Source organism: Gallinula chloropus (genome assembly GCF_964237585.1).
Source record: "Gallinula chloropus genome assembly, chromosome: 5".
In the NCBI taxonomy this organism is placed as follows: Eukaryota; Metazoa; Chordata; class Aves; order Gruiformes; family Rallidae; genus Gallinula; species Gallinula chloropus.
Window position 1 is genome coordinate 71,810,923 of NC_140090.1, and position 27,830 is coordinate 71,838,752.

Genomic DNA, 27,830 nt, shown 5'->3' on the forward strand with positions numbered 1-27,830 from the left:
TCACCAATAAGAATTGGGTTTTATTCAAGCTATTGACAATAATTGAATTTTAGTTTCCTGCCTCTGCCTAGGCTTGTCAATTAACTGAGCCCTGCTTGCATGTGAACATGGCTAGAGGCCTCCTAAAGAATCAGCTGCTCACACGTTATTTTTTTGTTCCTCCTGAAGGTCGAACCAGCATCCCTCCTTCCCAATTTAAGTAACGATCATCTATGCAGGTTTTATTATATTAAAGCCCCACCACAATTGATTCACATTTGCCAGATGCTGTCAGAATTGCTGACAGGTGCTTACTGCACTCCAGGTCAGCTGGAAACCACCACCAGAAAGGACAGTTTGCAGCATCAGAGCATCCCAGGCTCCTCTGTGACACTCGCCACCCCTCTGTGAGAGGAACTTTCAAGACAGGAAGCCACGCACAAAAGCCTTGTAGGGATGGGGAAGGAGAAGAAAAAAACCCAGCACTTCTTACTTCACAACAAAACAGTGACTCAGGCTTCATGATGTCACCTCAATCTGCTTTTTAAATGGTTCTGCTTCCATCTGTACACTTCTACAATGAAAGCTTTGGACATAGTTACTGAATTAATCTTAACAGATAAATTTAAAAAGAAACAAACAAAACACACTTGAGGAGCTTTTTAAATGTCATATTAGCAAACAGTTTAATTTATTAAAATGACTCCAGTACACCTCTGTGCTTCTACAACGGACACAGCATTACATAGAACAGGTAAAACGTGGTAACATTCTCAAGGAAGCAGTATCAGGTCCATCAGCACAGAAAGACAAGAGTAGCAGTATCTTCCATCCCCTCCCAACTCAACCTTCTCCTATGCCAAGATCCTGATACTTCTCTGGGGAACACAGAGTCAGCCAAATGCAAGTGTGTGTAATGCTTCCTAACCAGAGATGGGTGAGTAAAGCCCTATGCTGCCAAAGGCAAGGCAGATGTGCCTCCAATGTCAGCATGAGTACAAATTAAACACTTTAATAGGTTTATGATCTCTGGGGGCCTGCGCAGCCGTGGCAGCACGGGAAGTGGAGCTCTACATTTTCATCACTACAAACAACAGTATCTACAGGATGCACATGGAAAGATTTCTCCTATCAGGAAAGGTCCTGGCCCCAAGAAGACTTGCACACCTGAGTAATACGCTCATAACAATGATGAGACTTGTGTAAGTCTTTGTAAGAAGAGAGTCTTAAAATACCATTGTGGTAATTCAGGGCCAGTCCTTTCTTCTTACCAAAATTAACTCAACCTGGCATTCTATCAGCCACAGAAACATGAGAGGTTAAGTAAAGTCAGAAGACACTGAAGGTGTAAATACAGTGCAAGTGTTTGGTTTAGTTTTGACTGTTACAGCCTAATAATTTTTATTCTGTGCTTTATTTTCAGGGAAAAGCATAATTGTGGTGTGTCATAATATACACGCTTGCATATAGCCATAAACCTACACACTTGCTGCAGAATGCAAGGGCTGCCAGTGGCATATGATGTGTAGTACTGACTTCTCACATGCAGGTTTTTTTCATACAAAACCAAACCAATTGTAGAGGTGCCCCCTCCCTCTGCATACTAAATGCATTCATTAATGTGTATTCACATGCATTATTACCCTACCCACGCATTGAATTACATTAACCAGATTATTTTTATTTTCTTTTCTTATTTTTAAATTAAGCCATAAGTTATCTTAGTCACCACACCTGGCCAGAACACTCCAGTGACCACAGTACTCCTGGGTTGTATGGTAATTAATACATCAGTTGGCAGAACATTCTTAATAAAATAACTCAAGTTTCATTTGCTTCATATTGCTTCATTTTAAAAAATCCTTTTTATGTGCAATCTCCACTGTTTGTTAGTACATTTCAGATTTACTGAAGTGCAGTAAACTATGAGAGCTCATTATTCAGAAGCACCTAGACTTTTTTTTTTTTTGACATGAAATGGAAGCCATCAGCAACAACTGTTGTGTGGAGCATTCGTCAGGCTAAGGAAAGGTGCACATCAGCGAGTATGAGATGAAGCCGTTTCCCAAAGAGCTATTAGACTTCACAGAACAAGTGATGCGTGATGTTGTCACTATCCTGCTGAGACAACAGAAGGACGCAAGAACAAAAGCGACTCTAGAGTCAGTTTCTATCTGTATTAATGTAGCTTTGGTTCAGAAAGTCTTTTAAGTGTTGTAGAGCACCTGGTTTAGTGACAAAACACACGCATCTCACAGTGCTAACAGTATAATGCTAATAAACTATAAACTGCAGGTTTCAAATATTAATAGCATTCAATAAAAAAATTTACAGAAGGGTTCTTGTTGACAAATGTGCAGTACAAACGCAAGCTCCTTGGCCACGAACTCAAAGTGTGTGCATCAGTTTTGTGCTGGCGTTACAGTGCAAGTGCTGGGATTCAAGTATGCTTTTCTGGATTGATGTTAAGTGACAGAGAATATATGATGAAGTTTATGGGGGAGGTTCTGCTCACAAGGCCAGGATGCAAGAATCAAGGGAAACACTGCAGTAATTGAAATGTTTGATTTCCCTCAGATAGAAAGCAATCTCAGTGAGGAAAAACACATTTCACAAGCAAACCAGCTTCACGTACCACCGAGTTATTGCTTCAGCTAGATCAGCTGTACTAAAATACAGGACTACAGCTTGCAATCAAATCTCCACTCACATGAAGAGAAGATGAAATCTACAGTGCAAGTTCTCCATGCAAAAGGATCAAATTGCAAGACCAGGGTCCTGTTTCGTGGGACAGGATTTATTCATCATTCATTTTTTGTCTGTGGATTTGGTTTTGGTAAGTCAGATCAGAGTCAAAAAGTACATTGCTTATGGTATTTCTCTGTGTTATTACTTCATGCCAATTTATATCTCCTCAGCAGTGGGTTACAATATGAACATTAATTTCCAGAGAACTGCAGAAGTTATTGCTGAATTTTTTTAGGGCCAAAATTAAAAATTATTTCACCAAATCAAGTAAAAAAAAAAAAAAAAAAAAGACAAAAAAAATCCTATTAATTAAAAAAACCCACCAAACCAACTTAATAGCTTTTTTCAATTAAATAATAATCTAAGATTTTACAAGATATTCACATTCAGGCAACTGTCTCGTGACTTTCATCTGGCTGAATGACAGATGCCACAATAACAAGAACGCTACTCTCACATTCTTCATGACAGCAGTGATTAGTGCAATTTACCGCTGCACTACACAGCTCTAATAGTGCAAGGTGTGCCTGCTAACAGTGTTTCTCACAATCATCTGCTACATGATCATTACTCTCAGATGTCTGCAACTGTTATTAGAATTTTGGCATTTATGTTAACATTTATGAAAAACTATGGCTTTATCCATGAAACAGATATCCTGCCTAAGAAAGATTTTAAGCCATTTATTTAAAATAATAAAACTGAATTGGAATGAAAGTTATTTGTTTATGCCAGAAGCTATGTTGCCACTAAACTCAAGATCTCAGGGTTAGCTACAGATCACAAATATGTGTATTTGTGCACCTGTTACAGTCTTTAAAAGTAGCTTTAAAACAATAACACTGATAAAACTCCACTCTTCATTTTAAATCTAATTCTAACAATTTGTCTTATTTTTTGCAACATGTTTAATTAGGTGTATCCAAAGTGTCATCTGAGTATCGCTGTATTACAACAGGATTGGGATTGTAAGAAACCCATAAATGCATACATAAGAAGGCACTTGTCTTCCAGTAGTTCAAGTCAGAGGCGGCCTTACCCAGACAGTGGCACCTTACACTTTGAAGGATTAGCAAATGTCCCCAGGCTTTGACAGAGTCTCAAAGCCTGTCTTCATGTCCCTGGACAAAGGTGCTATATGCGCTCTATAATACCATGAAGCTCATGATGAATTCCAGTAGTCTTTGCCTGTTGCGCTGAGGTAGGAACGTAGTGCTCAGTTCCAAAATGGTGTCTCTCCTTTGCTTCGTCTGATTAAAGACCTAAGGCACAGCATGAACATGTGTAAGTATTACCAGGTTCAAGGAATTTCCTTTCATGATGAGAAATTTATGGTCTCTACTAAATTTGCCCTCAATTACAAGACTTTGTTTTCCCCTGTCCTTTCCTGAAGGCTTAGATGGCAACGCCTTTAGATATCATTAGAATTCACTGTAAGTTGAAGCCTTTCAAGTGGCAGGGAAGAAGAGAAAATGAGAAATGAGCACAGTTTATGGGAAACATCAAGCTTTCAACAGCAAGGGATAAATCATGCACTCAAGAGGCATCTGACCTCAAAGTGTAAGCACTCTGATGACAAGAATTCAGATGTTATGCTCTGAATGGATTCTCAGCAGATGCTATCTAGTTCCACTTCTCCAACACCAGAATAAACCAGAATTAAAAAGATGGATTTGGTATGTGCTTCCTTCGCAGCTCTTACAATCCACAGGAAAACACCCTTACTATAGGCTTTACTATAGTAATACTCTAGCATTAGATTACTTAATAGAGCAGAATTCAAGAACTTCAGAACTCTCATCTAGCAATACTTTGCCTAAATGCCAATGCTTTCAAAATTATAATAGTAAATCCCATCTGGTATTCTGGAAGCCACGCCATTCTGATGAATGAAACTGTTCATTTGCAAAATCAAGACAGGCAAAATTCAGGAACTAATACCTTTTGAAGATTTAAGTAGCCCTTCAAACTTCGATTTAGCTGTCACTACGCACAGAACATGCTCTCAGCCTACCAACATTGTCACTGACGTCCGATAAAGAAACAGCGTAGGGCAGAGAAACTTCATTTGCTGTGAATAAAACCACCTAGACACCTAACCCTCATCTAGACAGGTTTTTCTGAGGGGCAAGAAGTGCTCTGTTTTGCAGTGTGTACTCTTCTACAGCCCTGAGCTTTAAGGAAAGCAAAATGGTCAAAACCCACATTTGCACAGATACATTCACAGATTTTAAACTGACACCGAACAGGCTCCTGGAACTGTCAAAATTGTGCTCATTGAGATGATACTTAACAGTTTCTAGCTTCGATCACCAAACACTTACCCCAATTTCTTTAAAGACCTTCACTGCATTTTTCACATGGCTGTAGGTAGCGCTCTCAGCTGCAAAGAAAACCCAGAGATAAATAAACTTCCAACCTTGTGCTAGGAAGAACAGAGTTAATCAAAACTGGTTCCACAACCAGTTTAACATACCATATACAGCAACATTCTTCTCTGTCCTGCTTATTAAGTGCTTGTGCAACTTTTGAACGTATTCAGACTCCGAAACAGGACCACTAAAATTGTGCACGAAGATGACAGCAGAGCTGTATGCCTCCAGTAAAGGTCCCAACAACCTCTGCAGGAAGGTGATGTACTGCTGGTGCTCTTGAGACTGGCTCACCTAAGAAAGGGCAACAAGAGCCTAAGTGACAGAGACCAGTGGAAACAAGAAGCAACCCGCACATTGCAGCCAGCATAATTCTTAGCATGGGGGCCCAACACTGAGCATAGTGAAAGGAGAGCAACAAAGCAGTTTACCATGAGGGATAAGACAGGTACTGCACATGACAGATCAGTAACACTTTTTTCTCCTCCAGCATATTAAAATTATTTTCCCAAGATAAAATTAAAGATGTTGTACCATTCTCCATCCAACAGAAGGGCTGCCATACATTCACAGAGATGGACATAAGTTTCTAAGTTTTAGCAAGATATCAAAAATAGTGCTGGTGCCAGCTCTGTGAGAAAACTGGTAGTATGTCTAAAGCCAACATGATTAATTTATACAGTGAAATTTTGGCTGAAAATAAATACCAGCCAGGTGTACTCCTTTCAGAATGCATGCTATCAGTAAAGAATAATACATTTAGATGCTAAGATACTTGAGCAGTACCAGTGTTCATGACACTAACCATTGCCTTTCAACCTTCTTAAAAGATTATTTGATGCTTCTTTATCTGTTTTTCCCATGGGAAGGAGAGAAAGGTGTCTTACTGATTGCAACAAAATACAATACATTAATACCATGAACCAGCAAAATAAAACCTAAAAAAATTATCATTACCCTTCCTGAACTAGTGAAGTATATCTTGCAAGCAGCTGTAGTGTTACTAGCCTTAGGGTAATATTACCTTCAGGTAGCAATCTCTTTGCTCTTCTCCAAAATCACTGTCTTCATCTTCCTCATCACTTCTCCAAGATAACGGTTCAGGAAGTTTTTTATCCCACTGCTGCTCTGTAAGACTGGGGCTAACATCCTCCTGATCATCCTGCTTCAATGTGAAAGACAAGCAGGTAAATAGACAAAAAAACCCAAATCCAGGCAAAAAATAGATTTACTTTATAATCTTATCTGTTTTAGTCTATTCATTAACCAGTATTTAATGAAAGCAGGTGAGACCAAATTACAGACAGGGTTGAGATAAGCAGAAGAGATGTGGTGAAAAAGACTGTTTTCCTTTAGTTTTGGGGTCACATAAAAGCAAAAGTCATTGCAAGGGTTGCTGAATCTTTCTAGCAGAAGCTGTGTGGTAGCAGTTGCCAAGAAAGTATTTTCAGTTGTGTTAGGACAGAAAGCTGAGATGCTATGTGGCTGTGGGTGATGCTAACCTCTGTACTACTGTTGCCTTAAAGACAGAGTAGTAACCCCTGTGTCCTCATATTAAAATAGCTGAAATCTCAATCAATGCAGAATGCCCCAAGTCACTATGTGGAAAAGGTAACTTACTGCCTCTAATGATGCTGTTCTCGTATTCATCCCCACGATAGAGGTTGGAAAAGAGCAAGCCAGTTTTAACCACAAAGGCCCCAAATTGTTTAAAACTTGATTATGCTGAAACATTAAGACCACTCCACGTGATGCATCACTGCAGTTCCCTTGTGCTAATTACCCTGATAAGCATCATCCAAGTTTAGCCTATAGATGCCCCACAGTAATCCTCCCCTGGAGCAGGTATAGCAAGTAAATAGCACCTATGGTTACATATATTGAAAAGGTAAGCATGGATCAAAAGGTAGTCAGCAAGGTCAGGGCGAAGCAGAGGCTGTGTGCAAATACACCAGAGGCAGCTCTAGCCTCCTTTGGCACTGGAGGAGCTGCAAGAAGAAATTAGTCAATATGTAACTTTCTTCTGTGTCCTCCTTAAATTCTGTTGCTTCCTCCTGGGCACCAAGTTTTGTTCACCAGGCATGAAAAAAAAATAAAATTGGGAAACAAAAGTATGCAGAGCCCACTGTCCCCTGGTTCCCAGGTTTTATTTAGTCTGTATGCCTCTGGCAGACTGTGCCACACAGCCACCTGTATGGACACCCCCTGAAACACACAACTGTGCTAGCAGAGGAAGGTCACAATCGTTTCGAATCGATGCAAAGGAATCAAGAAATGCCAAGTGATCATGCCTGTTGATTCCTGTAGAGCATGCATGTAGCCATGCTACAGTCTGAAAGGGCTCCAATAACAAAATAAATCCCCACTTTACAAGACAGTATAAAATATATGCCTTCCTTAGTATGCTTAATGGTACAATGAAATTGCACACAGGCATTCACAGCATCACAGGATGACTATACCCAAATGCCTGGTGCTTACAAATGCATGAATGTAGCAGCAACAGTCCTGGACTTGGAAAGCTGTCACAAGCTTTCAGTAACTGCATATATTTACAGGACTCACAACTACACAGCATAAACTAACGATGGTGAAAAGCACAACAAACAAAGCTCATGTAGCATTTCTACCACCTTACCTCAGCCACCAGAAGAATGCCATACTGTATCAGCCTTTCCACAGATTCATGGCAAACTTGGTATATCACCTGGCAAGGCTGCACAACATAGAAGAAATACAGTGAAAAAAACCACAACCATTACACCCATTACAGCAACACCACCCCCCCTGTGCAGTGGGGGTGTTTTAGATAAAGCAGTATATTACTTCTTTTAAGCAAGTTATTAAGCTTCCACTGGCACAATCTCAACATAAACTCTTATGTGTATCCTGGCAGACAAGCAGACATTCAAAAAACTACAGTGAAATAGGAATATTTAAAATTTGCTAAAGTTTTTAAGTGCATTATTATACTAGTAGAAAGCCCATTAAATATTCTCCCCTGTTAATCGCCCCTAACCAGATTTTATCCCAGAATTGTTAATAAATTGAAGTCATCATAAAACTAAAAGCATTGAGACTCATACCAGCAGTGTATTACTTGGAGTTTAAAGGAAAAACATTTTTAAGAATAGCCCTTGTGTGTTTTGAAACTCTGAATAAAAAAACACCCCAGCCTCTTCTACATTGTTCATAATCACACAGGAAACATTTTCTAAGTTAAAAAAGTCAATTATTAACTCTAAAAGGAAGATATGATTAGTAAAGAACCCCGCCAGATGAGCTACATTACTGCCCAGATGAAAATATTAGAACTGGCTTATGCTTGGTTTACAAAGGCATAAGTCAGAACTACGTGTGTGTGAACTTATGAACTAATTCAAGAATCTCTAGAATTTTAAGTAGCTTCTACATTAAAAAGAAAAAGCACTTAAAACTTCAAGCATAGAGAGTGTAAACATATGGAGTGTCTGCAAACTGAGATAAGATCAGGTCTCCAGTGTTCTGTAACAAAACCAACCCCAAAGTCAGGCCATGTTTAAAATTGCCACTAAGTACTAGGTGTGGCCCTCTGGGACTGCACTCCCATGCAAATTAAGATGAGCTTCAAAATCTGGAGCCTCCGTTCCCAGTATAATTTCAATCACCTATGCAAACTCATATGAGTTGGGTACTCAAGAAGACTTGGATTTGTCTAAGTAAAAAATATGTAAACAGTTTGGGCAGAATGCAGATAGAGGTGTGATGGTCTAATGGCGTAAGTGACACAAAATCTGGTAGAAGGCATTAAAAAGCCCAACCTCAAGTTGTGGGAGGCTGACCGAGAGAGGCTTTTCTTTCTCAGTAACAGCCTGGAGCCAGTACAGCAGCAATGCTGCAGGCTCACTCTACTGTAACCCTCTTCACTTTCCAGAGCAACAGGCCTTCACTCAGCATACTTCCCCCACAATCCAAATATTTGATTTTGTCACACCTAGCCAAGGAAACAAGGTAGTGACAGGAGTGTGGCAAGTTAATTCACATATTATTTTAGGCCAAACATTATTTGGATGAAACATGCTGGTGGAACTATGTTCATTCAAATGTCCAGACACTTCCTTGAAGCAAATGGGGACAATGCCATCCTCCTTTTATAAATTATATTCAACTTTTGCTAACCATTACCCTTAGACTGTACTTCCAGTGAACATATCAGAACTGTGACGCTCAAAGAAAGCATCAATTTATTTCAAAACAACACAGGCAGTTCCAAGTAGAACAGAAATTTAAACCTAGACAATTAATGTAATTACTTACCAGAGACACAGTGAATTCATTGGAAAGCAAGTAACACAAGCTGGCTGCTTTTCGGACCAGGTGCTCTTGACTAATCAAACTGGGAGAAGCCCCATTGGTACCATTTCTGTACCTCCTACTCTGAACCGCATGAAGACTGCAGGCTAGAGCAGAAACAAACACAGGCAGAGTTTATTCTTCCAAAGAGCTTTATAGCAAAGGAAACATAAAGCTTTTGTTTTTTCTATTTCCTGACTTGAAATAGTCAAACACTACAAATGCAACTGCAGAATAAAGACAGAATTCACCACTACTCCATTTGTATCCAATTAATACCAGATTGAAACAAAATCTCATTAAAATTTCAGTGACCAGAGCACACGTTTTGCCATGTTGGCTCAAAACTCTGATAGTGCCTTGACCATGGCAGTGACCAATACAGAAATACTTCAAGACAAAGTATGATGTGAAAAATTAGTGGAAACTTTCCACAAATGACAAGCAAGTTTACTTTAAAATAGCTTTTGTTAGGGTAAGCTTGGGGTGAAGCAGGAAGGGTAATGGGATTGTGGCATCATGCCGATTCTTGTGACTGGTGAAGTCAAAGTATGTCTCTCCTTGATAAGCTCCAACACATACCAATAATGGCCTCTTTAATGAATACATGAAATACTCCATTGCTGTAGAAGTTGAGTTCAAAGACAGCAGGTATTGTCGTGCTGGGAGTGATGAAGAACTCGTTGTTTCGGCTAGTGTTTGTGATATTTACACAGTTCCCCAACAAGTGGATGGCATGCATGACAACATCATCTGAGTTCCCTGAAAATCCCAAGTCAAAGTCACGGGCTAAGACCTCTTCCTTCATGGAAAAGAAATCTTCTACCAACCTGGAAAGGTCAGTTCCCTAGAAATAAAATCAGAATCACAAAGTGAAACAGACTTTTTTTGCACAGGAGTTTATCCTTAAATCACATAAGCACGTGTACAGCAAAAGCATAAACAAGCAATTAAGTTTCAAAAACCCAAAGCACAACAGGAACACCAGAAAGCCTTGTTTTCACAGAGATACTGCTAAAATAGTCCACAAGGTTTGAATTGTATGCTATTATATTTTAAAGCCACTGAGCTATTTGAGAATCCACATTTTTTGTTTTCTTCTTGGTTTATTTCACAGGCTGCATTGACCTAAGTTGTTCTTTAACAACATGTTAGAGATATCATATTTCCGTTACCTATGCTATAAAATTAATGATTAACTATCTGGAAACACTGTAATAAGCAGAACTTCTCTTCAAGTGTTTAAAGACTTGAGGAAAAAAACTTTTCCTCAAGCATATTCTTTCTTTGCCTTTTTGTCAAAATCTCTTCAGATCACATTGTAAAATGCTTCTTTCATCACATTATTTTAGGGAACTGGAAACACCAGACTGACATGACTAATGATACTGTCCTTAACTAGGATGATTACATATCTGACCAATATTTTTCAATTTGTTCTTGATGTATGTCCAATAAAAGTTTCAGATTAGAGGCAGGAAGAATTTCAAAAGAAATGCTAAACACACCTGTAGGAGAAATGCCTCATGCATGAGACAGGTTAAATATTAGTATCATTTTGCCATTGGGGTATAATATTCTAGTACCAAAGAACAAGAAGACTCATTTAAATATTAACAGAGCAGTTGCCAGCATATTCAAAAGTGAATGTGTTTAGTATCTAAAAAACAATCTTAATACAATGAACCAAATCAGCATTTTGAATTACAAACATGTGTTTCCACAGGAGTATTTATTATCATCCCATCAATAATGGCTTATCTTCAAGCAGCTAATACTAACTAAAATATTAGCATGCAGACTACCTGAAATCTACTTTAAATTAAAGGCAACTTTCCTCTTTTATTAACAAAATCATACAATAGTAAACTGCATGCTACTTAAATAAGAAGGCCAAAGTAATGTTTGGCGCTTTAAGTAGCACAGAAGCCTTACCTGCCTGTGTCTGTACAGCAGCAAACAGGCAACAATGTGGGTAGACATCACAGCACAGGACTTGTTAGCAGCTAGAGGTAAACAAGATAAACTCGTTAAGCGTCTGAGAAGTTCATTACAAGAATACCCACTATTTAAAAAAAATTACTTAACAGTAATACTATTGAGAAGGCTCTGGGGGGACCTTATAGCAGACTTCCAATACCTGAGGAAGAACTGTTCGTGAGGGCATGTAGCAATAGGATGAGGGGTAATGGTTTTAAACCAGAAAAGGGGAGATTTAGGATGGATATTAGGAAAAAAATCCTTCCATATGAGGATGGTGGATCTCTGGAGCAGGTTGCCCAGAGTCAGAGCAGTCTCTCCATCTCTGGAGATATTCAAGGTCAGGCTTGATGGGGCTCTAAACAACCTGCTCTAATGAAGATGTCCCTGCTTACTGCAGGGGGGTTGGATTAGATGACCTCTAAAGGTCCCTTGCAACCTAATGCATTCTGTGATTCTATACTGGAACAGCACTGTACCTTCCAAACAAAAAGTGTATTATGTCCATATAGTAACAATATTAATCAAATTCAAGTAACTTGAAGTAAGGTGGATGAGTAAAGCTGTAAAATGCTTACTAAGCTAAGTACCATTTTCTATGTATCTCATACCACAAACTGCAGATCTCAAGCATACACCATGTCACCTATAAAACCTGGCAACACTGGTCTACTCAGCTAGATGAGTTCATGTGTGTACAATCTTACATAACACCATTAAGACACTGCAATAACTTCTTACATGAAATAGTAAGAAATCAAGGTATCAGGATAACAACCAAACACTTCATGGTACAGCAAGTTTAGTATACTAGTCCAAGGAATACCAAAGTTAACAGAACAAGCAGGAAAAAAAATCTTGAACTTAATCAGAAAGTGTTTATTAAACTCTGAAGAGGAAGGAAGCAAAGGATGGAGAATTGTTAACACAGCATTTAAGTCATGAAGTAATCACTTGAACAAAGGGAATTGGGAAGTTCCACATTACCAAACAGCAAGTTAGTTCATGCAACCAGCAAACCAAAACAGGTAGCTAGCTGATAATGATGCCAGAACACTTACTGAACAAAATATGCTCAGCCAAGTTGGATATCAGCTCTCTTCTGAAGGGCTCACTGGTGATATCCCTGGAGTTGGGCACTGAGGCCTCTGTACCTTCATCCACAGTATCATTAGGTCTGAATACAGAATAAAATAATAATTGTTAAGAAAGAAAAAAAAAAAAAAATCACAGTATGACATTTAGGTTTTGATCAAAAATGTAAAAATAATCTAGACTGGTTTTAAACTGAAATGTTTGTGAGGTTTAATGTAAAATGAAGGATTTGCTTTAAAGTGCTATTTTTTTGCTAAGTTATTCTACAAAATTTAAAATTAAAACCAGAGGTTACTAAGATTTAAAAAAAAAAGGAAAAAAACCCCAACAAAACCTCTTTGTGCTTATTTAAACAGAGCTTCCCAGGCAGAATGCAACTCTCCTGATAAATGGCACAGTTAGAAAAACTAAAAACTTAAGACAGTTCTAGACACGATCAGATTGCCCTTAGGAAGCTCAAACACTGCTTGGAATGTAATGCAGAACACTAAAAAAAAAAAAGCAAAATAACCCCCCAACCTTTCCTTCCTCTCCCCAACACCCAAAACTTCTCTACCTTGATGGAAGGATAGCTGGTAACAAGGCTTGTTCCAGAGAAAGAGGAGCAGGCACAGGTTTTTGGCTTTGGCTGTTTACATATTCCTGTTAGGAGAAGACTTGTTATGTTTTGTACTTTTTCCACTTTATTCTTTCATTCATCTGATAATATTATATGAAAAAGGTAATTATTCAAAAAGGCAACTAATTAAAAATAGCTCATGCTAAAAGAGCAGTAATAAGGTCACAGAAATTAGGAGTTTTCAACAGTTTATTCGTTTTTGATTTTATTTTATGGAAAGTCAAACTTTCCACAGCAAGGAAACCACACTTCATTAAAAAACACTGCAACAAACCCAACACATAACCCCTGTCATCACCCTGCTGGGAACAACTCCTTTGAGACGAGCTTCTCCTTGATTAAATTAATGAGAGCTGTCTTCATTAACATGAATGAGAGCAAAGTCTAATACCCTTTCAGAACCAACACAGAGACAGCAATTATTGCTTGCTGCTGCCTTCCTGAATGCCAGCACAGGGAACTGCTCCATAGGTGAACACAACTGCAGAAGCTCCACTTCCAAGACCCATCACAGAGCCTCAAACTGAAGTGCTGGGAAAGCAGGCAGGGTACCGCATGCTTGGGATTCTTGAATCCCAAATTTCTCAAAAGCCAAGCACCTCTCTCCTTACAGGTCACCACTTCCATTACCCTGTTTTCAGGACACACTGTTCTTTCTGTTTCTATGAAGACTAATGTGGGAAACTAAAGAGCCACTTAACCTGCTGGTCAGGAAGAGAGTTCCCTCCCAGGAAAGCTGCTTAAAAGACTTTCACAGCCAGCTCACCCTCTTCTGCTTCTAAGCCTGCACTCACAGAACAGCAGATGCCCAAAATTAACCCCCAAAGCTCACCTCCTGTAGAAAAACTTGCAGTGACATAAACTACCACAAAAAATAACAGTTATACCTCTGCAAATCTTGGTTAATGTACACGTAAATAATTCGTGTCTTGTTTTTAGCTTTCTGGTATCAAAAAAAAAAAGAACACACCTACATATGAGACCTGAGAGAGGTTACTAGGAAGGTACAGAGTGATTAGCATTTCACTAGATTAAGAAGGCAGATAACCTTCTTTTCCTTATACTGATCCAAGAACAATCGTTAACTCCCTACCAAGAATAGCCTGGAAGTGACCCAAGCCTTCTCCTTTGGAAGTGAATTAATATCTTTCCCTACTACGCTAATTATAATGCAGTGCAGACGGTCACAATAATTTCTTGCTGTGGTAATTGAACCCTCAAAGCTCTCCAACCTACTGCTTTTCCGAGAGAAGTAGGGCAGAAAGAAGAACACCTAATTAATTTGAATAATGTTCTAGTAGGCTGTTGTTACAGTAGTTAATCTTATTAAAGTCACACTAAAAATAAGGTATACTGTAGCAGAACACAGATTAGGGAAAGGCAGATCAATTAGGTGTAGTACTAGCAGATTCTGCAAAGAGAGCAGAGAAAATTTAAACAGTGAAGGCAACTAGTACTGCACCACCCCCTTCCCTGAGAAACTACACAGCAGTATTTGGTGAACTCGTATAGGTAATAATTGTAAATGAGTAATAAATATGACATTCCAAGAATATGCCAATTTTGATGATATATGATCCATGACTTCTACAGCTCCTAATTTGCTTGGTAGTTTTAAATGTGCAGTGAGATGCCTTTCCAGAACACTAGTGCACACCTTTTAATTTCTCAAGCTGGAGAACAGGACTTGGTTTCCTTCAACCCCAAACGTCTGCACTTAAACAAGGTGCAAGGATCATTTTAAAGACAGTTCAAATGAAACAAAGAGCCCCAGCGAGAATACTTACACCATTTCAAACCTAACATAACCCTTTGTATCAACTCTGAGACTATTTTAATTTAACACAAACATGTTTGCAGACTCATGCCTTCAGCAAAACAAGGATACTTTTGTCCCACTGGAACAGATTTCAGCAGGTAATACTAATGCTGATAACCCACAAAGAGAAGAGTCAAAATAAATGCATCCCATTGTTGAAACATTAAAAAATGTCAAGTTTCAGAAGTATCTTCAAAATATCAAACTTACTTTTAAGGAAAATGGTTGTGCAAAATCTACTCTGACACACCCATAATTCTTCCTCAGCATCCTGAAGACTCCTCTAGCTATACTCCAGAGGCTTTCATTCTTCTTAGGCTTACCCTGGAAAAAACAGGTGGATGGTTTGGGTTTTTTCAAAGGTGCAATTAAAAGGTTATGTTTAAAATTAAAATGCATGCAGCAGCAAGCAAAACAAGGACAAATCTTGACACACCTTGTGAGATCAAGTAGATCCAGAGAACTATTGTTTTTCATACATATGCATCCACTTGAACTTATTATTTAATGTTATGCCAGGAATTTGCATTTGTAAGTATGTCACCCATACATGCTGAGAGGTTTGGTCACTCACGGTGCTACTCTCTTCAGCACTAGTGCCAAGTACATGTGACAGAGGGCTACTAGCACATCCTTTAACTATGTAGCACGTTTCCCTGCACATAAACAGAAAATCCCCTAGGCAAAACAAGTTGTTCAATTGCTCTTACCAGCTGTTCACTGTTATAGTGACCTTCAATTATGCGATCGTAGGAGATTCCCACAGGTATAATTAGGACATCAGGAGTAGCATTTGAGAAGAGAGCATCCACCACCACAGATAAAAGACCTGCTCTAGCTCCAGATGTCTTTCCACTTCGAGACCGTGTACCTTCCAAGAATATTTCTAAAAACTGCTGCTGTCTCAACAGTTCTTCTATGTGCTGAATGAGAGATTGAAAAAGAGGGGAAAAAATATCTTATTTTACTGGCAAATTTACATTTGATACATATTGTCAGCAGCCATCTCCTTTTAAAAACATCAGAAGATCATGAGTTGGCATAAATACTCGTGAAAAAAACAAAAGTGGTAATTAATGCTTGACACAAACCCAGAACAAACTACAATTGAATTTGCACGATGAATCCACAAGCAATAATAATGCCATTCCAAGAACAGCATCCCTAGCAGCAGTTGACCTAGCTGGTTTGTGGTAGTCTCTTCTGGTCCCCCAGTACACACCAGCTTCCAACATGCAAATACAGCAGTTTTATTGAATGGTGCAAAGGACTAAATCAACCCAACATCAGAAGACTCCCATTACATTCACAGAATTAGTGTAGATACATCCCCAACCCACCCCTCCTCCAGACAAATCAGAGAAACAAGGCTTTAGTTTAACAGTAATTCATAAAGTATTAACCTCACTTTCTTTAACAAGAAAGTTTACTTAAAATAAAAATTTCATCCTCAAAGGTGCTGGGCATTCAGGTCTCTTATTCAGACATTCAAGACTTGATACAAAAACGTATCCTGCTTTTGCCACAAGAAACTCCAGACAAATTCAAAACAGTAAAAAAAGGTCCCCAGACTGATGGAACTCACTTTCACACTTGCCACCCAACCGAAACGATGTCTACAGAAACAAAGACAAGAAATACAGACCACATAGAGCAGAGCTCTGTAGAGGAAGTCCTTACGACCATCAGGGCTCTGATCTAACTTCCGACGAATGAAAAATCCTCCCAACTTGCGGATCAACGTGCTGCATAAAGAAGAGTTGTACTCACTGGTTTTAGTTTGCAGGAAGTTACTACACATCCAGTACAGAATCCCTAGTACACACCAGGAACTGTGTTACGGAAACGTACTACACTTCACCCATGATGGCACCACACAAATATCACTCTATTTAACTGAAGAACCAGGCTTCTCTGTGTTTCACTCCCTTGGCAGACCACACCAACCCTCTGCCCTGACCAGAAGACCACTGAGATGTTGGTGACCCACACAACTGTTAACCCAAGCTGGCCCAAGCCTGCGCTGTGCCATACACAAGGCATGGCCATCATGCCCATGCTGTACTGCACATACCCCTTGGCTGCAGGATCAGCCCAGCCAGCTGCCTGCGGGCAGCTCCCGCTTGGCACCAGCCACTGCACCACTGGTGTGGCCTTGGCCTTTATGTAACAGTGCGGCAAGTTCTTGTGAGAACATCCTTTCTGCTTGACTGAAGAGCTGATGAATATAGGATTTTCTTACAAGAAAAAAACTCAAATGAACAAAACGGTAACCCTTTCTGCAGGCAGGACCACATGGTATGCTCCTTGTGGATCAGAGGCCCACAGGATGCTGCACAACTCAGGGTTCCCAGGGTCTAAAGGGACATCAGATTACCTATGCTAGTCCCACTCTGTATTGCTAACCCAAAGAAATAGAATTTAATTGATACTTTATAGAGTCTGAATGCCTTTCTTACTGGGATCATCACAGAAAGTCATCATCCCTCTTTTTGCCTCGTAATTTCCTGCAATATCCAGTGGCTTTTCAGAAATCAGTTCTCTCCAAATTCCGTCTCACTGGCTAAATACTACCTAAAAGACCTCAGGTTCTTCAGCCACCAGAAATTTAAACAGAGAGTACTTTCCCACAAAGTATTATTCACTCAGTACTGCTGCTGCCCATTAACCAGCTCATTAAACTTCATGAATAAGAGTTGTCAATTCACAACACTTTTTCCACATACTCATCTTTCCTTAGTCACCTACCCACTCTGGAACTTGAAGACAGGAATATCCTTCCTTGCCCTACTTAGGTCATGACAGAATTTCTCGGAAGGATTTTACTATGCTTTCTCTCTCTGAGCATGCAGTAGGAAACAAAGTAGTTCTACATGATGGCCCAGTAGTATCCAGATTATTTTATGCTTGGACATAATTGAGCACTAGGTCACCTGAAGATCTCCCCACCCGAGTCTTTCTCAAATAAGAGGAGGTTATTACCTGAAGATGGGGATGTTGAGGTTGTTCCCTGCAGCAATGTAGGGTGCTTTGATGTTGTGGCAGAAGAGAATGAATGTAAGAAGCAGGTAATCGATGTGGGATTTGTGAACAGGCAAGAAGATAAGAGGCAAATTCATCTGTGGTGGTGAGACAAGTTAAAAAGGGATAAGACAGCTGGTAAGAAATGTGGAATATTACGCCTTTTCTAACAATCCATCATTGAGATTGCTGGCATCATGCTATCAGAATTGATGGTATTTTCCAGTTACCATAATTCTGTTTGTTTACTTCTGGTTTTCATTCAGCTGTAAGAAGAACATTTCAGTCAACTGAACATAATTTTCATGGACTGTAATTTTCAGTTGTATGCATTACATTAACTATGATTAATATTCCCAATTTCTTCAGACTCCCAGTACTGAGACAGCAATCAAACAATTACAGGGATGTGGCCAAATCATCAGCGTCACCAAAGTACTGCTATTTCTTTCTGTTGTGTATCAGGAAGGATCTATGAATAGTGGGAGTTCCCAAACACAGAAGATAAAAGAACATCTAAGGAACCCTTTTTGTTTGTTTCATTCATCGATTCCATATTTGTAAGGTAAACCCTGCAAAAAGAGTCAATTCCTTTGACTGCAAAGCAAATAGCAGAATTTAGGAATTCAATAAATATCAAAGGACTGGAAATATATTATTAGTAAGAAATAGGAAAGGTTTATTTCTTAAAGATTTTTATTCCAAATTAAGAGTGAAAAATCCCAAATAAACCTATTAACTTATTACTGGCTTCCTCAGCACAAAAAGAGAAGTAATGCAGGATGCAAGTTATCTGAGATAATCATTCAGCCCAACAGTTAAAATTTGATCCTGAAGCACAGGTAAAACCAAAGTTCACATAGTATTTTAGATTACACAACTCCAAGAGCATTATATTTAATTAAAGACACTATTTCATAGATATGAGACAGTTCTGTCAACAATCTGATACCAGACAGACTTAGCAGAACTCTCCTAAAAAGAGGAAGTGCTGTAAACACGAATAGAAACTACATCAGAAATCTGCCTTACTAGCTTCTTCCCCACCCTCCCTTACCTCTGTTGCTGCTTTGACCATTTCTATTTGACCTCTGTGGATCTGAATATTCCAGAAAAAGCTGTTAAACAACTTCAGTAACACCCAGCCAGTCAACCTGAAGGAAGAACAAACACAGCTGTAAAAAAAAGCTTCATTTGTTTCTGCCTGGTTTATATTGCTGCTGCACAACTACAGCCATAAAATCTGCTTACTTTACAGTCAAACAAAATTACTATAAAATCCAATTACATAGAAAGTTTTCGCCTATCAGCCAAGCCATGGTTAGTAACCACATTTCACCCTCCTGCAGTTATGACAGAAAACTACAAAACTTGTGTCAACCCTGGGGAAGGCTGTTCAAAGGGCAGAGGCCACTTCAGATATGGGACAAGTTAACGGAAGTCCTGGGATCAATTCCTACAGCTAAGCTAGTTAGGTGACAGCATACATCTGGTCTTAATATAGTTACAAAAAATATAGGGTTTACATTCCAAAAGTTGGTGAAGGGGAACTAAGAACATGACAGAGACAAATGCATCCTTTGTAGTAAAGGATTTTTATACTTTGTAGTAAAGACTTCACTACTGTTGAAGACTTTAAGGCAAGACCTGTATTAATAACCACAGATTATGATATTCAAGGGACTACTGGAGAACAGATCTTCCACAGCCTCAGACACTGCAGCTAGCTGCTCTCACCCCATCAGCCTGACAAAACAAAGGGCCCTAATACTGGTCTAAGTGTTGGCACCAGACATTATTTCAGGAGGGGAAAGAAAAAACAACGCAAAAGTCTGTATTGAATCTTATCATAAGATTTCTCTTGAAAAAGTGGAGGGTTTCTGTTGCATCTAAAAATAAGAATAACTAATACTTCATTAGTTAACATCAGAAAATGGATTTTTATGAATAATGCATTATTTTTAGAGTAATTATTTATTATTTATGAATAATGTGTTGCGAGTTCTGCTGGCCTAATACAGAGAAAGCTTGGCTGTTCTTCTACCCAACTACTGATGAGCCCTTTTTCTTACCTGATTAAAGCAGGAGACACGTTTGCTACCATTTCCTGCAGGATTTTCCTAGCTTTCTTCTTCACTTTGCTGATAGCTTTAGGATCTGTCTGAGCAAAACTACCCGGAGCACTTGGTTCAGAAGCTTCATCTACAATGGCCTTCTGGACTCTAACATTCAAAAGTAAAACTTATGAAGCAGTCCCGCAACAGAAGAGTTCAAGACAGAGACAACAGCTACTGAAATGAGCTATATATTACTGCAGGAATAACTTGCAGAGTGTGCAAAGAACAGGCACACTGAAGCACCACATACAGCAAATGCATTACATTTAATTCAGATTAAGTAGGTGGAAGATGGATGAACGTTCTCAAAGCTGACCATATGAGACAGGATGTATTCAATTCACAGGTACTGATAGTAAGTGACTGCCAATTTCCAGAAATGGTTAAAAATGCAAACAAGCACAGCTGAAATCTCATCTTTGCTACTATTTTCTTTTACCTGCCAGAGCAATTTCACTTCCCTCATTAAACAAATTTACACAGTTGCTATTTTGCACTGCTACAGTATCTTCCCCCCTTGAATTCTCCGTTTTACAAATTGTTACTAAGGATTATTTTCCCTATTTAAAACATACCTAAGAGAGATTAAGCGTCTTAACACACCATAACTGTGGCACAAGGCAGTCTGGTTTGCTTTTCAAATGCAACACTATCATCTTCAGATGGGACTCACACATTAAAAATTCAGGAGTGTTAGGAACGCTAATGTAGGCAGTGCGTGGCCTCCGACACAAGTAGATGCAAGGAGTGGGCATGTGGTTAAATTTCTTTGTGTGCAAGGAAAACCAATACCTTAACAGCTAATCAGGGGCTCAACATGCCATTTAAAATGCAATATATGAAAGAGAAAACAAGCTCCACAAAGTAAAAGGTGGGGGTTTCATTCGATACCCTTTTCCCAGTTTTGCATCACACTGTTTGCATTCACCCCAGATAAGCTGAAATGCTGCTCTCCTATTATTTCTGAAACACTGACAACTTCTGATGGCTGCAGGACAGCTTCAGTGGTAACGATTTACATGAATCAGATAAACAAATGCTTGACGAGTTCCCATGTAACAATTTATTTTTCTGCTTACTGTCTGCTGTCCACTCACTATGAATAATTCATTTGGAGATTTATAATTCTTAATCTCTCCTCTTTTATTATTCAAACAGAAATTGCAAGGTGATATGCTGAATGGATGTGCTGAAGATATTTTATCTTCTAACATTTCAGACTCATTTTTCAAAACCTGCTGTGTCTATATTCTTAAATCATATTATAATAACCATACAATAATAATAATAGACCCATTATATAAAAATTAAGTTGTTTTGCATTATCTTACCTGCTGCTGTTCAGCACATTTTCTGTCAGATTCTTGGCAAACATACCCTTATGAACATCCCTCTCTTGCACAAAAAGGACATAACAAAGGCGTCTTGCAAGCCATCCTCTGTACCTACAAAAATATGAAGCATATTTGAGCATAACCCTCAAAATATTTCACTGAAAAAAACCACACTTAAGTAAATTTTTAATAAGTAAATTTTTATTAAGGGCTGGCTAAAAACTTCTGTATCATCTGGTAAATGGTCGATATGTTAATGTTATAGATGAAATAACTGATACGTATCTGGGACAACTGAGGTCTGCATTACTTCAACTGAAGGTGATACGGGCCTTAAAGTATCCATAGTGTGAAAGGAAAGTAGCTCCAAACCAGCTTACACGTTTTGTCTGTCCACTGGAACTGACTCCCCAGCTCAGTAAGGGGCAAAAACGACTTAGAGAGTATTTCCAATCAGGTGACTTTCCATCTGGGAATGTAAATGCCCAGCGAAGAGGTTTGTCAACTTCTTCAAGAAACACTGAGCCCGCTGTGGAAGGCTGCTCACATTGCATGCAAAGGGTAAACTCCCACAGGCACTTTTGAAAATATGTTTGCATCACCCAACACTAAAACCACTTTTTTTGGTAATCTTTTCTTCCTTTCCAGTGCTTTTAAGCACCCAGTCCTATGTTCCTCCTACATATCTTCTCCCTGCAAAGCTTCATCAGAAATAGAACCTCTAAATAATCTGTAAACTTCTCTACACGTTCAAGCATTCAAAGAGGGCAACTTCACCAATGGAGCCAATTATGGATCACACATCATCTGTGAAAATGTTATGTTTTGAACAGTTTTCCTACCATCCCAGAAGATGTATGTGACACAGGAAGGGACAGAAGCCAGACCCCTGCAGTGAACACTCATTACTGTTTTCCCTCCTCACCACCCTTGCTCCCCAGGCCAGGGCTGGACAGGCCACCACTGAAGGCTGGGACACCCGAAGAGCAGAGCCGATGTGATGGGGCAGAAATAACAGTTGGAAGAAGAAATTCAACCCCAGCCACTCCTAAGACTGGATGACTCAGCATTACGCAGACCCCAGTCCTGCAGACTGCCAGTGCAATGCACAGCTGATGCTCCAGCGAGCGTCCCAGACTGAACTGTGGGTGATGATATTCATGGTGGTTTCCATGCTGGAGTGCTGCCAAGGTCTCACTCCGGGTTGTCACCAGAGTTACTGCTGTTGGCTGCTAAAGCTCCCTACCACGTTTCAGTCCATGTGTTAAAAACAGTGAGGAAAGATGAGAAGGAACTTTTACACTGCAAAAGGCCCAACCACCGAGCGCAGAGACCACTCACACTGTAACTGATGGGTACACATGCATATTCAGACCGTTCTGAAGGACAAAGAATTTTGCTATTCATGCTGTCAGGGAAGTAGACTGGGACTGTGTTTTAATTGCTTTTTTTCCATTTTTTCCCTTCTTAGCAGGGTTTGAGAGCCTTATCCAATTTTCTAAAGAGCAAAGTCAAGGAGATATGCTTCTTTCTGGCAACAGTTTTGCTAACTGGGAACATATCATAACAGCACACAGCTATATTGTCAACAGATAAAGGCTTCCACGTTAATTTTACAGCTTAGACACAACATCATACAATTAGAAAAATCTGGTTTTGCATCGTGCAGCAATGACATGAGACACAAACAGCACAGAACAGACTCAGTCAATGTATTATAGAGCTGACATATTCACACCTCAGGACAGGCTGTGGTGCTGTCTCTATTCAGGTCCAGCATGCTAGCAAGCAGTTCAGAGCATCCCTCTTGTTATCTAAGGCCAAGAAACTGTGACTATGTAGCCCCACAGGACCTCAGAACTTCATTAAAATTGTCAATTTTCAGACTACAATAATATTCTGAGCTAAAGGCATTTTATTTCAGAAAGATTCATTAACCCACATTTTGTTGCCCTTAAGCAACTCTGACCACTCAGAACCATTCAGGCATTAGACTTTGGAAACTTTTTTTTTTTAAATAAGTTAAAATTACACCCTATTTCTGCTATTTTTCTGTATTCTAAACTACATTTTCAACTCCTAAATACCATAATTTATTCAAATTGAAGAAAGAACAGCCTCTAACATTAGCTTCCTCCCTCTCAAGCACCACACAAAGCTGCCGTTCTTCCTCTCAGACACTTTGGCTCGTTTCTTTCAGGCTGCTGGCCTCTCTTTGTTTGCTCTGACTCTATGACAAACACTGTGGGATCTGCTTATGCTAATGATTACTGTAAAACCCTTAGCAAGCACTACTAACTTTACAAAGAGCAAAATAAAGATTTTTGTGTACTTCCAGTGTGTTCATCCCAGGAAACAAGATATATTTCCAATAGCACAAAGACACATCCTCAGTTTTAGGCTACGTAGACCATTGTTCAGGAGCTGCGCTCTGCTTCTGAGGCAGAGGGGAGACTGTCTAGCAAGACATGATCAGATTTAAACATCGTTAGGGACACTAGGCAACACGTAAAACATGAGCCAGATCTGCTCAGGAAAATAAAACACATCCCAACATCATTTTTAAGCATGGGAATAAAACAGCTCCTCTCAGCATTACGCTACGGATGCACTGAAGGAGAAAGGATTTAAACGTGCTCTGGTTTTTGTGAAACAGGTTTGACCCTTACACTCCTTCCCTGTAACCTCCAAAGGACTTTGCCCAGCTCCCAAATACACACAGCCAGATTGAACAAGCACATTACTTCCCTGGAGTCAGCATCAATTCCTGACTTTTAGGACTGCAATATCTATTCCCTCAGCCTGGACTGTGCTAGAGATTTCCTCTGCCATAAGATGAGAACACACTGAATTTTAAAAGCAAGAGAAAGGCTTGCTACATTACCTCGTGTGCGTTTCATTGATATAGATGACGTTACGTAGACCCAAAGAAGGAATACTAGCATTGAAGAAGTTATCCTGTAAAACCAAGGGGAAAATGTAAGGTCGGTGGTCTGTTTCATTACATAATTGTCATGTCTTTATATTCATCATAACATTTAAGATAATTCAATGTTTTTCATCTCTATTATAAACAAAAGCTAAAGCAGAGTAGTGCTGAAATTGCTTATAAAGTAATTCTGAAATGAAATGTAGGAAGTCACCATCCCCAACTCCAATACTTTCAAGGCACTCTCTAGGCTTTACTGCAAACAGAAATGGTTGCATTTTTCAAGCCAGAATATTTTGTCATATTCCAGTGTAATATAAACCAGAACTTGGCACAATGCAGAACTCATCTTTGAGAGAGAACTTTATTAAGCCACGTTCAGCATCAGAATAATCATGAGCCTTTAGACACTCCTTCGGCAACATCCAGTTTGCCAGATCCGGCATCCCTTAACAGCAGCCCAAGGGTAGGGATATCCATCCATGGTTAGGTGGCAAATCTCCACATGCCTGCTCTGCCCAAACAACAAAGTACGTCCCTGGTACGGGCTCCACATGCCAGGCTATTAACTGTTCCCAGATGAGTCTGGGAGCAGTTCCACTTTGCAAAAAGAAAATAGTCCTTGGCAGGAACAACTACATTTTAATCTTCTGTATTCCAAGTAGGTACCTTGACTGGGAAGCTAGTTTCTTTCTGCCCCCAAAAAATGTAATTATAAAACTAGTACCATGCCAACAGCAAATTACAGCTAAAACCAGGAGGACTGTGTATGACAAAGAAGGCAAAAACAGGACAGTGAAGGAGAAATGATGGTTACCAGCCACGGCATAGCTGCAGCAGCTTCACTACCAGCTCTGCAACGGGAGTCAGGCAAGAGTCTCATTTGTTTGTATTTTGTTTAGGATGCACCATTTGCCACAAATTAAAATCCATGAGTGTCCTATGCCATCTGAAAATCAGGTCAAAACCAGGTGCCACACTGGGAGCACACAGGCTTTTGCCTCATGTTAAAGCAAAACTGTAGTACATACAGTCAACATGTTGTTGTTGCTCTAGGCTCTTAAGAGGAAACTTCAAGGTAATACTAACTTTTCTGAGTACTCAGTAGTATTTTTTGGTGGGTCTGGAAGCTAGATGAAACATTCTGGAAAAGAGAAGTGAAATGATCCGTTCTTGGTCTCCCAAAAAGTCAGAAACAGAGTACCACTGAATGCCCAAGTCCACTCCAGGGCTCTAACTGCTAGGTTATAACCTCAGCCTGTGAAATTCATCCTCCGGGTGTAATGTCACACGTTAACTTCTGCCTATTTAACTTCTCCATGATCCTGTGTCAAGATGCAATTCTGTGAGACCAAGTAGGCTGGTACAGCATCTCCCTGCTGCCACCAGAGAGAAGCCCAGCTTCCACCATCATGTCCTGCCCCTTCCCACTGAACACTATCCCCCACCTCCCAACTCACACCATCTCTTGCATTTATCACACCCCTTCATGAGACAACTTCATCCAGGCAAGGCAGAAAACTAAGCCAAACTAAATGAATAAATAAAGCAGGTGTTTTCCTGCTTGGTTAGTAAACCTGATCAGCTCCCAGGGGGGCAGGAAGTAACAGAAGAGGGAGAAGGGATACTTCCCACTCCCTGTACCAGCACTCAAGGAATTCTGTCTCACTTGTCCATCCTTTTTCCTGAAGTGAATTACCAAAGCAGGCAGCTCAAAGCAAAACATCTCGAGTCTAATGAGAGGATCTGGTTTGTTATCATGCGCTGCAAGGATGGTATTTTCTTCCTTGTGTCTAAAGGCAATAAAGGGCTTAATCAGGTCATGCCCCTTTCCTAAGTGGGATCTCAATGCAGGTAATTAGCTCCTTATTAAATGAACAAAATACAGAACAAGATTTTTCTTCCTAAAGCTCGGTTTCCAACTTGAGAGGAATGGCCTAATTACTAAATGCATAAAGGCCCAAGTTGCGGGTGACTACACACCTTTTAACAAGCTGAAACACTTATGAGGCTGTTAGAATTAGTCTGGGTTTATCTAACTGCTTGTCTTGTTGCCCACTGTCACAGGTAGCCTTCACACCCATTTGGATTTCTAGCCTCCATTTGTATGCTGGCACTGAAATTTTCTATTCCAGCATAGGAAAGGAATTAAGTAACAACTTTTCCTCCTTCAACGAAACAAACAAACTTTTGCTCTAGCCCAGCCAACCACAGAGCTCAGTGAGGTGTAATTGAGTGCAATTTAAAGCCCGGGGTGTACACAGTCAAATTACACAATGAACTGGTTGCAAACTACATTATGCCATTTATCGGCATTGTGCATCTTCAGCTTACAGAAAGCCTGCCCCATACAGTTCAATAAGGTTTGCATTTTAAATCAGCTTGTGCAACCCCTCCAGAGCCACCATCTCAACACTGTTCCCAGCAGACCCTGACTCTCCTTGTTTCCAGGCTGGGCAGAGAAGGCAGGAATCAGCCAGGTGTAAAAAAGCAACCTGCTTTCTGAGGCACTGCTCTTCAACTCTGAAGGGAAGCATCTTGCTTTCCTTTCAAAACTGTACTTACTCTGTGGTTAGAGAATTAAGTGGCCTAAAACTCAGCCTCAACACTTTCACATGCACCAAATTCCCACTGTTAATCTAGCAGAACAGGTTATTTTTTTTTCCATACAATTTCCTAGTGCTAACTCTGAAGAGCTGGAGAATTTTGTACAAGAAGAAAGTCCACACAAGGAGTTAATTCCACACTGAAAAGCAAGAGACGAAGCACCACAGTCCGTCTCTGTCATCCATTAATTCCACAGCAAAGACAATACAACCACAAACAAAGGAGAAAAACTATGACCCTTTACAAAGTAAGAACATTGTGGCCTTAATTCTGAAAGTAAGAAAAACTACTAAAACTTCATTACGCTGCAACTATGCGTTATTGTCAAACATAATCCAGTCCATAATCTTCTTACCCGGCTCTGGGGAGTGCATACGTAGCAACATCGTCCCACAAACGGCCTTTTTTTGCTCAAGAGAGTCTCCTTCCATTTTAAAGTGGCAGATCGGAAGAGAGTGGGCCTAGAGTTACATTCTCCCTGTGGAACAAGAGACCACCATGTAAATATCCAGGAATTTAAGTTTCCCTGCCCACGTGAAAACTTTGAAAAAAGAGGAGTTGCCTGACACACTGAAAAGAAAAATTAACCCCCAAAATTACGTAAAACAAATAGACTTTTACTGAAGGTTTTTTTTCCAGAATAAATTCTATTATCTCCAGATAATGCAGGTTTTTTAGAAAATAAAAGCAAAATTACATTGTTGCACTTATGTGTCTTAAGCACTGGAGCATTTGTTGACACACACAATTCTAAAATAAATAACAACAACCAAAGGAAACTGACAGCTGAGAAAAGTGGAAGAAATTAACAGTAAATTACACTCTCAGTAACATAAGGGCGGTTGTAATATGAGCAATGTATCTTAAGCTTCAACTGG

At 39.6% G+C, this 27,830-nt stretch overlaps 1 protein-coding gene across 1 annotated transcript in view; it reads right to left on the reverse strand.

Annotated features, from left to right (window-relative positions):
- Window positions 1-635: 635 nt before the first annotated feature.
- The window catches only part of GPAM (glycerol-3-phosphate acyltransferase, mitochondrial), a 30,438-nt gene continuing 3,243 nt past the window's right edge, over window positions 636-27,830 (reverse strand). The window contains exons 3-21 of the mRNA XM_084264991.1: window positions 27,308-27,430; window positions 24,301-24,374; window positions 21,414-21,527; window positions 20,038-20,187; window positions 19,023-19,119; window positions 17,927-18,063; window positions 16,590-16,689; window positions 15,655-15,867; window positions 15,155-15,268; window positions 13,063-13,148; window positions 12,473-12,588; window positions 11,367-11,437; window positions 10,014-10,278; window positions 9,396-9,538; window positions 7,738-7,815; window positions 6,124-6,264; window positions 5,204-5,393; window positions 5,052-5,110; window positions 636-3,989 (exon numbers count right to left, since the gene is read on the reverse strand). Of these exons, the coding sequence (XP_084121117.1) occupies window positions 3,873-3,989; window positions 5,052-5,110; window positions 5,204-5,393; window positions 6,124-6,264; window positions 7,738-7,815; window positions 9,396-9,538; window positions 10,014-10,278; window positions 11,367-11,437; window positions 12,473-12,588; window positions 13,063-13,148; window positions 15,155-15,268; window positions 15,655-15,867; window positions 16,590-16,689; window positions 17,927-18,063; window positions 19,023-19,119; window positions 20,038-20,187; window positions 21,414-21,527; window positions 24,301-24,374; window positions 27,308-27,430 (2,388 nt within the window). The 3' untranslated portion in view covers window positions 636-3,872. The remainder of the gene's footprint in view (window positions 3,990-5,051; window positions 5,111-5,203; window positions 5,394-6,123; window positions 6,265-7,737; window positions 7,816-9,395; window positions 9,539-10,013; window positions 10,279-11,366; window positions 11,438-12,472; window positions 12,589-13,062; window positions 13,149-15,154; window positions 15,269-15,654; window positions 15,868-16,589; window positions 16,690-17,926; window positions 18,064-19,022; window positions 19,120-20,037; window positions 20,188-21,413; window positions 21,528-24,300; window positions 24,375-27,307; window positions 27,431-27,830) is intronic.